General features: G+C 37.8%; 1 protein-coding gene across 4 annotated transcripts in view; it reads left to right on the top strand.

Annotated features, from left to right (window-relative positions):
- Ap1g1 (adaptor related protein complex 1 subunit gamma 1) overlaps positions 1-14674 on the top strand; it is a 103417-nt gene extending 88743 nt beyond the window's left edge. For all 4 annotated transcript variants that reach the window (XM_074055718.1, XM_074055719.1, XM_020176139.2 and 1 more), the window contains exons 20-23: positions 6057-6164; positions 6288-6448; positions 8587-8685; positions 10566-14674. In XM_074055718.1, the coding sequence (XP_073911819.1) occupies positions 6057-6164; positions 6288-6448; positions 8587-8685; positions 10566-10667 (470 nt within the window). In that variant the 3' untranslated portion in view covers positions 10668-14674. The remainder of the gene's footprint in view (positions 1-6056; positions 6165-6287; positions 6449-8586; positions 8686-10565) is intronic.
- Positions 14675-15740: the final 1066 nt, after the last annotated feature.

The following is a 15740-nucleotide window of genomic DNA, read 5'->3' as shown; positions in this document are numbered from 1 at the left end:
AAAAATAGGGCTGGTGGAGTGGCTCAAGGTATAGACCCTGAGTTCAAACCCCACTACCACAAAAAAGTTCACTGTATAGTTCTTTCTTTGGTGGAAATGGGGTTTGAACTCAGGGCCTCACGCTTGTTAGGCAGGTGTTCTACCACTTGAACCACTCCATCAGCCCCCCCAGTACCACCAAAAAAAAAAGTTGAATAGGAAGTTACAGCATATGGAAAACAGCCATAGGACAAGGATGTTGAATGATCAGCTAGGTTTCCTGTCTTTGGTTAAGTGTTGTTTCCCTAATATATCAGGATCCCAGAGCTTATGATTTATATCTGTGAATTAGCAAAATTTTGAAGTGTTACTTGTCAAAAAATCCCTACAAGACCAAAAATCTTATGTTCTCCCTCCTATGCGGACTTTAGATCTAGGGCAAATACAACAATGTTGTTGTACTTGGATCACATGACAAGGGGAGAGCACATACGGGAGATATGGGGATAGGTAGAAAACCCAAAACAATGAAAGTGTTTGATGTCCCCACTCCGGAGGAACTAATACAGAATCCTTAAAGTGACAGAGGTCAACACGAGAAGGGGATCAGGAACCAGTGTAAAGATCAGTTAGAGATGATCAACTTGGGTTGTAACACATTTGTACATGGAAGCAATGCTAGGAATCTCTCTGTATAGCTGTCCTTAACTCAACTAGCAAAATCACTTTGTCTTTCTTATTATGGTTATGTCTTCTCTTCAACAAAATTAGAGATAAGGGCAGAACAGGTTCTGCCTGAAAGCGAGAGGGGGTGGCAGGGAGAGGGTGGGGGTGGGGGGCAGGGGGCAGAAATGATCCGAACAGTGTATGCACATGTGAATAAATGAATTAAAAAAAAGAGCTGGGAATGTAGCTCAGGCGTAAAGCACTTGCCCAGCATGTACAAGGCCCTAGTTTCGACCTCAGCACAAACAAATAAATAAAAAATCCAAACCCCACACACAAAAAAATGATTTTTGTCATGTATTTTTTGGTCATTTACAAATAGTCAATTTCAAATCCTCAGATGTTAAAGCTCTTATGGATAACAGGAAAAGCAGGTTAGTACACAGTCTTCACAACATAAATTTATTTGCTTGTTTGTTTATTTTTGAGACAAGGGTCTTCCTATTCCAAGTAGGCCTTGAACTTGCAGTCCTCCTGCCTCAGCTTCCTGAGTGCTGGGATTACAGGGATTTGCCACCATGCCTGGCTGATTTTGTACATTTTTTTTTTTTTTTTTAATTTCTAACTCATCTGTATTTGTTACCTCTTAAAGCAGAAAGTGACTTGGGCACTACATTTCCATACACAAGCCTTGTTGAATAAGGGTTTACAACATACCTAGGAAGTTTCCTTTCTCTAAACAGTACTTTTCTTTGGAAAACCAGCCCTGTGGAGGATTCTTCCCATTGAGTTATTTCAATTTCACATACTCATTTCTCTAGAACTAGTACATGCAGAACTACGAAGGATGGAAAATTTACAAAGCGTACCCTACAAGATAAAACTCAAGCCTTATTTTAACAAAAATTTTCTTTTTAAACATCAAGGTTATTTCAGAACACTTCAGTGACAGAAAATTTGGTCTAAGGAATCTGGCTTTAACAGCTAAACACTTTAACACAATAGGTTACATCTTATAGCAAACGTTATCTTGACCTGTTCCAAGTAAACCAAGGTGAAACTAAAAGCATTACTAGCTTTGCCTTATGCCTGAAAGTATCACAGTATCACTTAAAAGTAGAAGGAAATCTTATCTTCCCTTAAGTAGTTATCATGCCATAGAGACTTAAAATGTTAACAAAAAGAACAAAAAAAGTCCTGGAAAATATATTATCAGAGGAATGAAGGTAAAGTATTGAAGCAGGTTTGTACATTTCTTAATAAAATATTAGACAGCCATTTAAAATTGTAATCATGCTGGGCATAGGGTCACACATGTGTTATCCCAGCACTCTGGAGACTGAGGCAGGAGCCTCGTGAGTTTGAGGCCAGCTTGAGCTACATAGATGAGACCCCGATTCAAAAAAAACAAAACAAAACCAAAAGAAATGTGTGTCCAGTGCTGTGGTTCACACCTGTAATTAACTATTTGGAGATTGAGATTGGGAGGATCGAGGTTCAAGGCCAGAATGGACAAATAGTTTATGAGACCCCCCCCATCTCCAAGATAACCAGAGTAAAATGGACTGGAGATGTGGCTCAAGTGGTAGAGTGCCTGCTTTGCAAGCTCGCAGCCCTGAGTTCAAAGCCCCAAAAAAGAAAAGAAAGAAATGTGCACTATTATTTATTCAGTTACTTACTGTTGGGCATTTTGTTTATAGAGTTTTCTTAACTAATTGCTTCTGCAAATATCATTACATCTGTTTACACTGATTTTGGATTACTTTCATAGACTTAAGTTACTTAGTCTTTGAATCTGGTTAAACTAAGGAGCATTAATACTTACCTGAAAGGATACTTGTGAGGACTGCAGATCAGTGCATGCCACAGGAGGACTTGGTAAATGTTATTTACCATTTATTTCCTCAAGTTATATGGCCACTAGTTTCACTGTACAGTCAGTAACAAGAATTGTGTAGTATCAATTTTTAAAAAAGGTGCAATAAAAATTGCCTGTATTTTGTTGATTTGTTCAATCATGGGTAATGTTCAGTATTCACATTTTGACATTTCAGATGAATTTCCTTTTGAATATTAATTTTTATATCCTTAACTCATTGCACAATCTTAGTATTTCATTTTGTTTTTCTACTTTTCTACTTTGTTTTAATGATAAAGTATTAAAATGCCTAGATTTTTTTCCTTTCCTTATTCATAATATATGTTAAACACATTTTTCCTCTTTCTTTACATTTATCAGGTTAAAAATTTTGAATTTTACATTTCTTAATCCATCTTGAAGTTATATCCTATTGTACAGTAATTTAAATCAGTGGAAATTTAGAAATAGATGTATTATGTAATTTTAGAGGGTTTGGAGCACTGAGTTTCTGTTGTTCCCCATAATTACTTACTGGAATTTTATAAGAGAAAGCTATAATTTGAGAGTATTATGGACCCGTTTTGTACATATATCTTAGGGAGCCTCTGATTTTCCTCCACAAACCCATTTCTACAATTATTTTGTAAATGAGAATTGGTAGGAAAATTACTACCATAGATACAAAAAAAAAAAATTCTAGGACTGGGCACTGGTGGCTCACACCTGTAATCCTAGCTACTGGCAGGCAGAGATCAGGAGGGTCTCTGTGCAAAGCCAGCCTGGGCAAATAGTTCACAAGACTTATCTTGAAAAAACCCAATACAAAAATGGGCTGGTGGAGTGGGTCAGCTGATAGAGTATCTGCCCAGTAAGTGTGAGGTCCTGAGTTCAAACCTCAGTATTGCCCCGCCCCCCCCCCAATCTGTTTTTTTTTTTTGCGGTACCAGGGCTTGAACTCAGGGCCTACACCCTGAGCCACTTCACCATCCCTTTTTTTTGTGTGGTAAGTATTTTCAAGATAGGATCTCCCGAACTGTTTACCCAGGCTGGGCTGGCTTCATATTGAGATCCTTCTGATCTCTGCCTCCTGAATAGCTAGGATTTATAGGCATGAGCCTCCCATGCCAGGCAAAATCTAGGAGAACTATAGGACTATTTCTTTGTATACTTCATTGATAGTCTGCTTAGCTTCATATTCTCTGGTGTTGAAATTTATTTTTGCTTCTTGTGCTTTGTTTAACTGTCTGCATTTCTACTTTTTTTGATAATTTTTAGTACATTGAAATTCCCCACCCCCATTCCCTTCCCCCTGCAGTGTTTGGTATTAAGCCCAGGGCCTTACAGATGCTACAGAGTTACTTTTCCAACACAGTATGTTGGATTTTTTTTCCCTAGTGTTCTTTCATATCTTTAAAAAAAATATTTATTTATTTTTATTTTGGTGGTATAGGGGTTTATATTCAGGGCCTTGTGCTTGCATGGCAAGCACTCTGCCCCTTGAGCCACCTCACCAGTTCTTTTTGCTTCTAGGTTATTTTTTAGATAAGGTCTCACATTTTTGCCACAGGGCTGACCTGGACTGCAATCATCCTACTTACGGTTTTCTACAAAGATGGGATCATAGGCATGAATTAACATGCCTGGCATATTTGTTGAGATGGAGTCTGTTTGCCCAGTGATATCATAGCCTTTTTATTTTATTCCATTAATTTTTGGGGGGACTGGGCATGATGCTAGGAATTGAACCCAGGGCCTCATACATGCTAAGCATTGATTCTGTAGCTAAATTACACCCCTGATTCTATTTTAAATTGTGTAAGTTTCAGTTACTTTTATAAGCGATTAGAAATCTCTTTGAATAAAATTCTCTTTATTTTGGTAATTTTTAAAGCCTTTTTAAAGAAGAAAAATCTTGATTTTTCTCAGTTCATGGTCATGTTTTCTGATTTGCCTTTAAGATTTGTATGATCCTCAACTTGCTCTTATGTGGGAAGATCAAATAAAAATGCTAATATGGTGATTCTCCTCCCCCCACTCTCTCTAACAAGGTGTATGTATATTAAATTTTTATTATTCAGGGTTTTTTGGGTTTTTTTTGGTGGTACTGGGTTTGAACTCAGAGCCTCACACTTGCTAGGCAGGCATTCTTACACTTGAGCCACTTTTGTTGTAATAGGTTTTTTGGAGATAGAGTCTCTCAAGCTATTTGCCCAGGCTGACTTCGAGTCACAGTCCTCCTGAGCTCTGCCTTCTGAGTTGCTAGAATTACATGTGTGGCCACCAGTACCTGGGATCCGATTCATCCTATTTCTTCTTCTTCTTCTTTTTGTTTTTGTGTGATACTGGGGTTTGAACTCAGGGCCTACACCTTGACCCACTCCACCAGCCCTTTTTTGCGATGTTCTTTTTTTGAGGTAGAGTCTCACGAACTATTTGCCCAGGCTGCTTTGAACCTTTATCATCCTGATCTCTGTGTCCTGAGTAGCTAGGATTATAGGCGTAAGCCACTGGTGCCTGGCAATTTTTTGTTCCTTGTAAAAAAATTTTTTTTGTGGTGCTGGTGATCAAACCCCAGGGCCCTACACATGCTAGGCACTGAAGTACATTGCCCATTTCCTCTAGATTCCAGAGGTAGCTGCTGGCTGTCCTAACGAAGTGTTAAACAAAGGTGCTTAACATTCCTGCACATTTCTTGATACAGTGTAGAATATTGTTCTTCCAATCTGTCTTTTAAAAAATCATATCCAACTGAATGTGTTCTTTTTTGCACTTTACTTTTTGACAATAGTTTATTTGTGAAAATAATACATGAGTAATTCATGTGTATGTCTAGTGAATTCCATATTTAGTATTGTGTATGTTTAGTATTTCAGTACTGTAGTGTATTTATCCATTATCCTAATGTGGACATTTTGGTTTTTTCCAGTAATTCAGTGTTACAATTAATCTTGCTATAACACTTTTTGTATCTATTTTCTTATGTACATGTAGAGGAATTAATCAAAAGCATTCCTTAAAAAGCAGAGGTTCTCAGCCTTGGCTGATCTAATGCATAAAAGTAGATGTTATTAAACATCCTACTATGCACAAGACAGTCTGTACAATAAAGAATTTTCTAACTTAAAATATCACTAGTGTCAAGATTGAAGGTGGTTAGTTTAAAGGTATACCAGTGTTCAGTTCTCTACCTTGTCACATTTGTTCTGTAGTTTGGTTGTCTAGTTCACATTCCCACAGCAGAGCTTAAAAGTCTACATTTCTCATATTTTTACCAAGATCTGGTATTTTCACCATTTTGATGGCTGTGAAGTAGCATCTCATTGTGGTTTTAAATTCCATTTCTATCATTACTATGGGATGATTGAGCATCATTTTTTTAAAAATAAGATTACCTTGAGTTTTTAGTTCTTTCCCTTTTTGATTTACTGTTTTTGCATGTTTAAGGAATCCTTTCCTTAAACCCGAGATCAGAATAATTTTCTCCTGTGTTTTCTTGGTGAGCTTTGACATGCTGGCTAAGGTTGACTTTCCATTGGAATGTTTCTTTCAGGTGCTCCAACTGCTGCTCCTACTCCTGCCTCAGTTCCACAGATATCCCAGCCCCCCTTCTTGTTAGATGGGCTTTCATCACAGCCTCTCTTCAATGACATCACTACAGGTATAATTTTTGTCATTACCACTGTCATTTGGAGCAGTGAGAGCCGGTTATTGAGGAAAGGAAGTAATAATTGTCAAGCATTAGACTGACTACAGTAAGACTAATCTTCCTCTACTTTTCCAGGCATCCCCTCCATCACAGCATACAGTAAGAATGGCTTGAAGATAGAATTCACCTTCGAACGGTCAAACACCAACCCCAGTGTAACAGTGATAACAATACAGGCCTCAAACAGCACAGAACTAGACATGACAGACTTTGTTTTCCAGGCTGCAGTACCAAAGGTACTATAATATCATCTTTGTCTTTTTCTTAGTTGATTTTTTTTTTAAATGTATGTGATGAATGTATTTTAATATTTGGAGTTTAAATTTGTATATTTAGCTCTAACAGAATTGAAACTACTGTGGTTCATTGAAAGATGTCATTTTTAGTGAGTAATTTTTTCTTGGTTTTAGCTGTTCTTATTTGTTGGTATAAAGAAATTTGTCAGATAAAAAAAGGAAATTCTAGCAGTATGAGAGAGCAGAATTCTACAAGGTAGTCAGTTAATGTTAATCCTCAGGACATTGAGGATATATATGTTCAGTAATGCAGCATTAAGCAGCTTCAAGCACAAAAGCTAACATAGAGTTAAAGGTAATTAAGGCACAGGACTTTGTCTTGGGTATTATCTTCTAGTCACTAGGTCAGAATTAAAATTTTTCATCTTCTTGATACTTAAGTGAGAGAAACATTTTTCCTTCATTAACATCCAGTTTATTGATGTGATGACTATTTTTGTATGTGATTTCCTTTATACCAAATCTTAATTTAGGGAGTATTTATGTCCAGTCCTCACTCCCTTCCCCACCGTGGTGATACCAGGGTTTAAACTCGGAGCCTACACCTTGAGCCACTCCACCAGCCCTTTTTTGTGAAGGGTTTTTTTTTGAGTTAGGGTCTCTCGAAGTATTTGCCCAGGCTGGCTTTGAACCACGATCCTTCTGATCTGTGCCTCCTGAGTAGCTAGGATTACAGGCATTTTGGTGCCTGGCTTATGTCTAGTTTTGAATAATGAAAGTTTTTGAATAAGGAAACTTTTGAAGGAATGTTTTCTGTAAAAGACAAGATAGTAATTATTTTAGGCTGTATGTTCCTTTTGCTACTCAGTGCTATATACTGTGGGTAAATGAATGAGTGTGGCTGTTTTCCAATAAAACATTATTTACAAAAATAGGTGTTGGACCGTACTTTGCCAACCACTGGCTTAGACTGAGCTAACTTAATCTTTGCAGTGACATGCATATGGCATTCAGACAGCATGCTTTTGGAGATATAAGTTGATTTGTTTGTGATCACTACAGACTTTACACCATCTTTGCTTATAATTTTTAGGAGTCAGAATAATGTAGACATTTTAATGTGGAGCTGGTGAATGGCTGAGATTGGGAGGATAATGGTTGGAGATAAGCCAAGGCAAATTGTTCCCAGACCCCCACCTCCAAAATAACTAGAGCACAATGGAATAGAGATGTGGCTCAAGTAGTAGAGCTCCTGTTTTGCAAGTGTGAACCCTTGGGTTCAAACCCCAGTCCCACAAAAAAAGGAAAAAAAAAGTCTATGCTTTGAGATTTAATCTTTTCTCTCATAATTTTTTGTTGAAATTTCAGTTTATTTAAATAGCTATTTAGTATACTATGGTTTTCCTAGCTTGCTCATAGCACTTTCATTTCTCATCCCTATAAACAAATGATAAAATTTGTCAATATGCAACAAATTATGGTGTTTGTCTCCTCTAGGTCTTTTGCTGTATAGACCAGTTCTGCATGGAGCACTCCTAATGTGTTGTACTTACAAGTTAACAAGTTGGCTCTTTCAAGCTTTTTTTTTCACCTTTCATCAAGGGGGAGTCCTTTATACATCCCAGATTATGCAGCCAAAGAAAACAAAAGTTTATGTCTCTTGGGCCTATTCATCCAATTATACAAAAGAATAAAAATGTATAGTTGGTTTGTTACTTTTAGAAAGCTGCTTTCTTGGTTTCTTTATGGCGTTTTTTTTTTAAAGCCACAGGCACCCATTTTTTTGTTTGTTTGTTTTTCTTGTATAGTTGATCATTTACTGCTAAGTGAAGTTGCCAAAACAAGAATTGGTCACCTTTTGAAAAATAGAGGCTAGAATTCCTTCTGTCAGAAAGAGAAAAGTGCTCATTGCTAGTTTTCATGTTCAAAGACCTAACAGTGGAGTTTTACAAGTATAATAACTGACATGCAGACCATATACTATGAATTTCTGGTATTTGAAAAACAAATAGTGCAAAACTTAGGGTAAGCCTCTTATTTGAGCCATCAGCTGGGTGTTAAACTGGTTTGTTGACATCTCTGGCATAATACTTACTACTTATTACTTATTCTGAATAGTGCTCTTTGTTTCGCTGTAGACATTCCAGCTGCAGCTTCTGTCTCCCAGCAGCAGCATTGTCCCAGCATTTAACACAGGAACCATCACACAAGTAATTAAAGTTCTGAACCCACAGAAGGTGAGTAGTATTGAAGCCAGAATCTGTGCAGGGTGTAAGTGAATTCCCTGAAATAAATTTTTGCTTTGTTTCTCTGTTTTTTTCTGACTGAGAAATCTATGAAAATGCCTACTGTAACTTGTTTGTTCTTTTGTAGAAAATAAATTGAGCTTAGAGACATCACATGGATTAGTGTGATATCTTATTAGAATGCAATTAAAAATTACTGTTTTTGAGGCTTAAAGGTATAGTTTTGAGGAGAGGGGGAAAGCTTAGACAATTAAATCTAAACAAAAATTGAAATCTGGCTAGGCCTGTAATCTCAGCTATTCAGGAGATAGAGATTGGGAAGACTCTGTTTCCAGGCCAATGCAGGCAAAAAGTTAAAAGACCCTCATCTCAACAAAATAAGCTGGGCATGGTGGTACATGTCTGTCATCCCAACTATGTGGTCAGAGGATCCTGGTCTGAGGCTGGCCTGTGGCAACAACAGGAGACACTATCTAAAAAATAACCTAAAAGCCAAAAAGCTGGAGGTATGGCTCAAGTGTTAGAACTCCTGCTTAGCAAGTCCAGGGTCCTAAGTTCAAACACTAGTGCCGCGAAAAGAAAAAAATTAGAGGTAAGATCAGTCGTTAAACCAAATATGCACATTTATTGCTGTAAGTTACTAAGTATGGGTGGCATTTTAAATGAAGCAGTCAATTGAAAAATAGCTTTAGAACCTGAAATTAAGAAGTTACTTTACTTTTCTTAAAGAAGTAAATTGGTTTTACTCAGTAGTAATTAATTGGCTGATTTCTAAACAGTTTCTGAAAATGGTTCAGAGAATTCCTTCACCTTGGAAGATACATAGTAGTTTCTCACAAAGATTGACATAATTTCCTTCTCTTACAACACTTTGCCTTTCCTATCTCTTTACTGTATTTTGAGCATTTGCCATTAGCACAAGTACAAATTTCTTTGACTATGAAGAGTAAAAGTTTTCTTAGTACATCAACATTTGGAATTTGCTGCATAAAGTAAAATGTACTTAATAAGTGTATTCTCTTAAAACTACAGCTCTACTGGGCGCTGGTGGCTCATGCCTATAATCCTAGCTAGTCAGGAGACAGAGATCAGGAGGATCAAGGTTCAAAGCCAGCAGGAGCAAATAGTTTGTGAGACCCTATCTCGGAAAAAAAACCCTTCACAAAAAAAGACTGGTGGAGTGGCTCACAGTGTGTTCCCTGAGTTCAAACCCCAGTACTACCAAAAAAAAAAAACCAGAAAAAATTTAACTGTTACTTGTGAATTAGTATTTTTGTTTTGTTTTTTCTTTTATGCTCTGGAGCAAAGTTTATGTTCACATTTTTTCCAGACAAAGCAATAGGGTATCTGAATATAGAGCATAAGACAAGTATGTGTTTGCCTCATTTTTCTAGGGCTTAGATGATAAGAGTTGAATCTTTTCCAAACTCACTCAGCAAATGTTAGTAGGAAAATGCTCCCAACTGGTTCTGCCCTTTTAATGCACTTCTAGGTCCAGTGTATATTCTTGAGATGCCCTTCTTCTACTTGACAAGGTGATGTTGACCCCTTGGCTCAAAGCTAAGGTAATAGGTTGTCATTTGCTCATGTGTCACTTTTAAGAGACAGATTTCTTTTGAAGTAATTTGTTGATGCCTAAGATTAAAAGTCTTATTTGTAGAGCCAAGCATGGTGGTGCATTCCTGCAGTCCTGGCTCCCAGCTAGTTGGAAGGCTGAGAGACAAGATTGCTTGAGCCAAGGAGTTCAGCCTGGGCAATGTAGTGAGATCCTTCCTCTCAAAAAAAAAAAAAGAAAAAAATCTATTTGTGGAGTGGACAGATAAGGTGATTTTATTTCAGTGTATTAATTTATTATTCTCTTCTATTTACAGCAACAACTGCGAATGCGAATCAAGCTCACATATAATCACAAGGGCTCAGCAATGCAAGATCTAGCAGAGGTGAACAACTTTCCCCCTCAGTCCTGGCAATGAGGGTCCAGCACCATTCTCATTCTTATCCCACTCAATCAAAGGAACTCTGGGAAGGAGGTTGTGATTGCTGGCAAGTCCCCCCCAACTGTACCATGGGCATGAGGAGTTAAAGAGAACTGTTGAGGAGGATTTTCCTGAAGTTATTGCTGACCTTGAAGCATTGTTAAAGACTAATGTCCTCTCCTCCACTGTTGAGGCTGGCTGCTTCTGGAGGTTACTTTGCACTCTTCTTCTCTCTGTTCCGCACTTCACCCCTCCCACATTTGCAGCCAGAATCAACGTTCCCCGGGTCCCTGAGGCAATAAGCAGCTGGTCTGGAGGAGAGGACTAGAATTCATGGCAAGAAAACACTCACTCACTCGGTCTCTGCAGCAAAGAGTGGCCCCTTCTTTCTACTGTTTCTCTTCGGACTGGGCAAGGTGGGGTATTTATTCCTCACTAGCTGGGTTACCATCTTCAGGCGCTTTTTACATCTGGCATTTGGAATGGAAATGTAACAATGGACATTAGGGAGCCCTGCCTTTTTCTACTGGTTCCCCCAATGTTGAAAGAGGCATTAGGCTCCTGGTCGCCTTTTCTGTGCATTGCTGTATACACACAGACACACACATGTATGGATGTTTGTAATCAAGAACTGGTCAGACCTTGAGAGGTTATTTGTAAACACTGGAAAGGTTCAGTTAAAAAGAGCTTTTGTTGAGGTTTGGCATGAAGGACATGGTGCTCTATTTGTAATAGAAACTTCCAAGGCTCTTCCAGCTCCCCTTTCTCTCCATTTGTTAGCTATAGTCATGAATACTCTCCATGATTTTCAAAATTGATTTCCCTTAAAATGCAAAGTGGACGCCTTCTAAAAGATACATTAGTAGCTAATGGCCCTAATCCCACCAAAATTTTAAAGTTTTCCTCAAGCCGGTCTTTTGCTTATTTGAACTGTGGTAAATGGGTGGAAAGAGGAGTTCACCAGTTTTAAAGAGCAGACTCCTTAACAAAACACCTTTGTCCATAGGAAGAGCAGTATCAGACTCATCCTGGAGCATATTGGAGTCATCTTATCCATTACTCCAAACCTCCCTTTTTATTTCCTGAGCCTGGCTTGGACCTTGGCATTCCATTTGAATTCCTTCTTCTAACTGGAACATTTGTGTTGTATCTGTAACACTGGCACTGAAATAAAGACCACACGGTTAAAGAACTTTTTCCTATATTGTACTTTGTGGTGTTGGAGCCTTGCAGCTTCCTTGCCTCCTATGTCATTGGAAGTCTTATGGTCACCATAGGGTAGGAATATCCTTTTCTGAGCCTGAGAAATTGGTCTCTTGAAAGAGACCAAGCTCATGAGTATCTGCATTAAAAATTTAAGCTCCTTACTAGTAAGAGTGCCGAGTGCTTTTTAGAAAGGACTCTTGTGTTACCAAACCTTAAAATTGAGTTGCTGGAATGAGGTGAAGGTGACTCTCCTGTAGCACATGTTGGATGTAGCACAGGTACATTCAGGTATACAGGAATCAATACTGCAGAAAAAAGAAAAAGTGGGGCCCACCTTGCTTTTAAAATGTTGTTACTGTATTGTACAGTATAATAACTACTTTGTCTTCAGTTTTAAACCTAGATGCAAATGTCCTTTTCTCCTCCCTCCATTTCACCAGATTTTACTTAAAATCTTCAGTGTCTTGTCAAACCTAGCTCTGTATCAGATGCTAGACTATTCCTAACATTTGTTAAAATAGAGTTGAACTAAAGGCTCCAAAAGGGAAACTTTCTGGTCTTACCAGTGCGTAAGAGAAAAATCTACTGATACTTATTCTACTTGGTAAATGGTTGGCCGAGTTAAGAACAGGATATTATTTTCTGTTTTTAGTAAAATAACTGTGGACTAGTGTACACTTAAGACAACTGCTCTGGCTGTGTAATGAGAAATAGCCTTTAAAGGTTTCTTGCATTGCAGGCTGACTTCATCGAATGGATATTTAATGCTGTGAAATATGATAGGATTAACATAATATTGGTGGATTTCTTGAATAGAATTTGTCTTAACATTCCTCTTTGTCTAGAGGCTTTATTTTCTCCCTTACATTTGTAGCTAACCAGCTCAGGTTATTCTTTTGGCTGAACTGGGCTGAATGTCTAAAGAAATCTGTTCAAGACCATGCTGTAAAACAGTGCTAGCCAATGGAGCTACTCTACTGGTAAAAGCATCTGCATGGGTGATCAGAGCTTGAGGTAGAGTTTATGATCATCCATGGCTTTTTGTAGAAGGAATAAAATATCATGGCCTTAACACAAAGGGTGCTGTGTAGAATATGAATTGATTTTGGAGACTGAACATGAGCACCATACTGAAGGACTAACAGCCAAATAACTGCCTAGGATACCGATGCTTGTGAAGACTGTTTCAAATGACTGGATTGATGAAAGCTTCAGCGTGCCTTGGTTTCTAGGATCAGCATAGTTCTCCTCTTACTTGGTCTTGCAACTAAAAGGAGAAATCTCTTAATTTCTGTGAACACTTCCACACATTTCAGTAATTCCTTTCCCAAGTATAATAATTTTAAGGGGAAGCAAATTTGGATGGATTTTATAACTTCAGAGCCATTGTGAAGAAAGTGATTTCTGTGGCTTCAAATAACCCCAGGGTGATAAGCAGGGAGTTCCCACATAGTTTGACAATTTCACATGTACTTGTACCTCATTATTTCCCTCTCTGAGAGTAGTTGGTATCCTATCCTTCCCCTCACCCCAAGTAATCCTAAGGGAGAATTCATCTAAGTAATCTAAAAAAAAAAACTGTAGGAAGGGTGCTTTCCCCCAAGAAGCTTCTCCCACAATGCTTTGGTGCTGTTATCTTGAGGTAGTTTGGATAGTCATGGAAGTTGTATCTGTGTATAGCCATCACCTGTTATTTTAAGGTCTTTCTCATTTAAAGAAACATTCCTTAATATAACCTTTGAGAGGAGATTTTTCCTCTTACTAGTTTGTCTCATCCGTATATGAAATTAGACTTTTCAAACTGTCCAGCACTAATGGTTTGAATATTTCCATCAACTATATAACATGCTTTCCATTTTTATGTCCTTTAGAAGGGTGGGAGGTTATGGAATACTGCTTTTGAGGTTCAATTTCATTATCTTTTATATTGGCATATGTTTTGGCCATGAGAACTAAGAGAAAGAAGGAGTTTGAATGTGTATTTTTTGTTCTAATGAATTTATTTTAACCACAGTGTCCTAAACTGAGAGGTAGAGAGCAAAAAGTGGATATTCAGAAACTTTGTAGTTGGGGAGTGGCTATACATGTTCATTTATTCATCAGTCTGGGATTGGGTAGGGTCATTGAAGAGAACTGCTCAGAAAGTCCTGAAGTTGGTTCTGGAGGGTGGGGCTGCTTGTAGAACTGGAAGTGAAAAACTTTTTTAAGCAATAGCAGTGAGTGGGCCTCATGGACAAGGTTCTAGGACCTGGAACACTTCAACAGAAGAAAATGATGAAGCAGTTGTGCACAGTTGCTTCCTGAACTTCTACCAGGCTGATTCTGGCTTCAAGATGGAGCATTGGAGCTTTTTTCTTTTTCTTCCCCCCGCTTTTTTTTTTTTTTTGAAAAAAAAATCCCTGCATTTGTGCTTTGTGTGTTTTGTTTTTGTTTTTATTTGGGGATCTCATGGGAAGAGCTTCTGAACTCTTTCCTTTGTGAACTCCCACTGTGTTCCTGTAAAGTCTTTTCTTTCATAATGTAAGTTACATTTTCATTAAGCCCCATCACATCTTCTTTACTGTAAAAATAAAAAGGCTGTTTCCAAGTGGGACAGCTAATGAAGTTCTAATTATTGCAGACATATTTTTGAGATGTAAAAAAAAATTAAAATTAAATGATAAGTCTTAGAGGTGAGTGAGGAATAAAATGGATGTAAACATTTACATGGGATGCATTAGAATTCTGTGTGTATTGTCTTTTGGTTGAAGCAAATTATGAACAGTGACTCATAATAAAAAATACTCAATGATTTAAAATTTGCTTCCTTGCTTCTTTGGATTAGAAGCCTTGGATGAATTCTTTTTCCAGAGCTGAGCTAAATTTATGTGTTAATGTTTCTTTTACACAGAAATCTCACCAAGAGAGGTAACTGAAGAGTTAAAAAAAACTTGTAGGTGTTAGAGACAGAAGTTTTAAGGGCAGTTGAACATTTTACCTGTAATATCACTTCCATTCTTATCTTCACATAGATGAATCCTCAAGGCAAAGAAGTCATCAAGGTGGTTAAGGCAGTCATGGAGTTTTAATTATAAGGTGCTCTTTGGGCATAGTATATCTATGACTGGGGGGAAGAAGATGACTTGACCAGCCAATATGAAGTATAGTTCATAGCATGTTTTACATGATTTTTTTGTTTGTTTGTTTTTGTGAGACAGGTTCTCATTATATATCTTAGATTGGTCTTGAACTTGAGATCCTCCTGTCTTAGCCTCTCAAGTGCTGGGATTACAGGGAGGTACCACATGCCCAACTATTTTTTTTTCTTTTTGCAGTACTGGGGTTTGAACTCAGGTTCTTCACTTGCTTGAAGTACACCCCTAGCCCTTTTTGCTTTAAATTGTTTTCAAATAGGGTCTCACATTTTTGCCTGCCTGGCCTCAGACTATGATCCTTTTACTTCTACCCCACCTGCACCCAAATAACTGGGATTACAGCTGTGTATCACCATCCCTAGCCTAACATGAATTCTTTTTTGGAGGGTGAAGTCTAGGTTTTTTGTTAACTCTGATGATCCTTGACAATCCCTTAATTAAGAAAGGGGAGGTTGTGACAGTCCCTTGATTAAAAATGTGTAGGGTGTAGGCCTTGACGGTTATCTAGTTTATGCAGAAGTGCACTTTGGAACTATTTGATAAGCAACAGTTCTATAAACTTGCCTTCTATGTGGCTTAGTTAAAATTCATCTTTGTTTCTAATTTTAACTGACACCATCACCAACATGTAATTAAAGTTTAGCCAGTAAATAGGCCCCAGGCATTTACTTCAGTATAATGACTGCTCAGATTTGAACTTTAATCTAGAGCAACCAAAATACCTTTAATC

This window comes from Castor canadensis, chromosome 15, assembly GCF_047511655.1.
Source record: "Castor canadensis chromosome 15, mCasCan1.hap1v2, whole genome shotgun sequence".
In the NCBI taxonomy this organism is placed as follows: Eukaryota; Metazoa; Chordata; class Mammalia; order Rodentia; family Castoridae; genus Castor; species Castor canadensis.
This window is presented reverse-complemented; position numbering and strand designations above follow the sequence as displayed.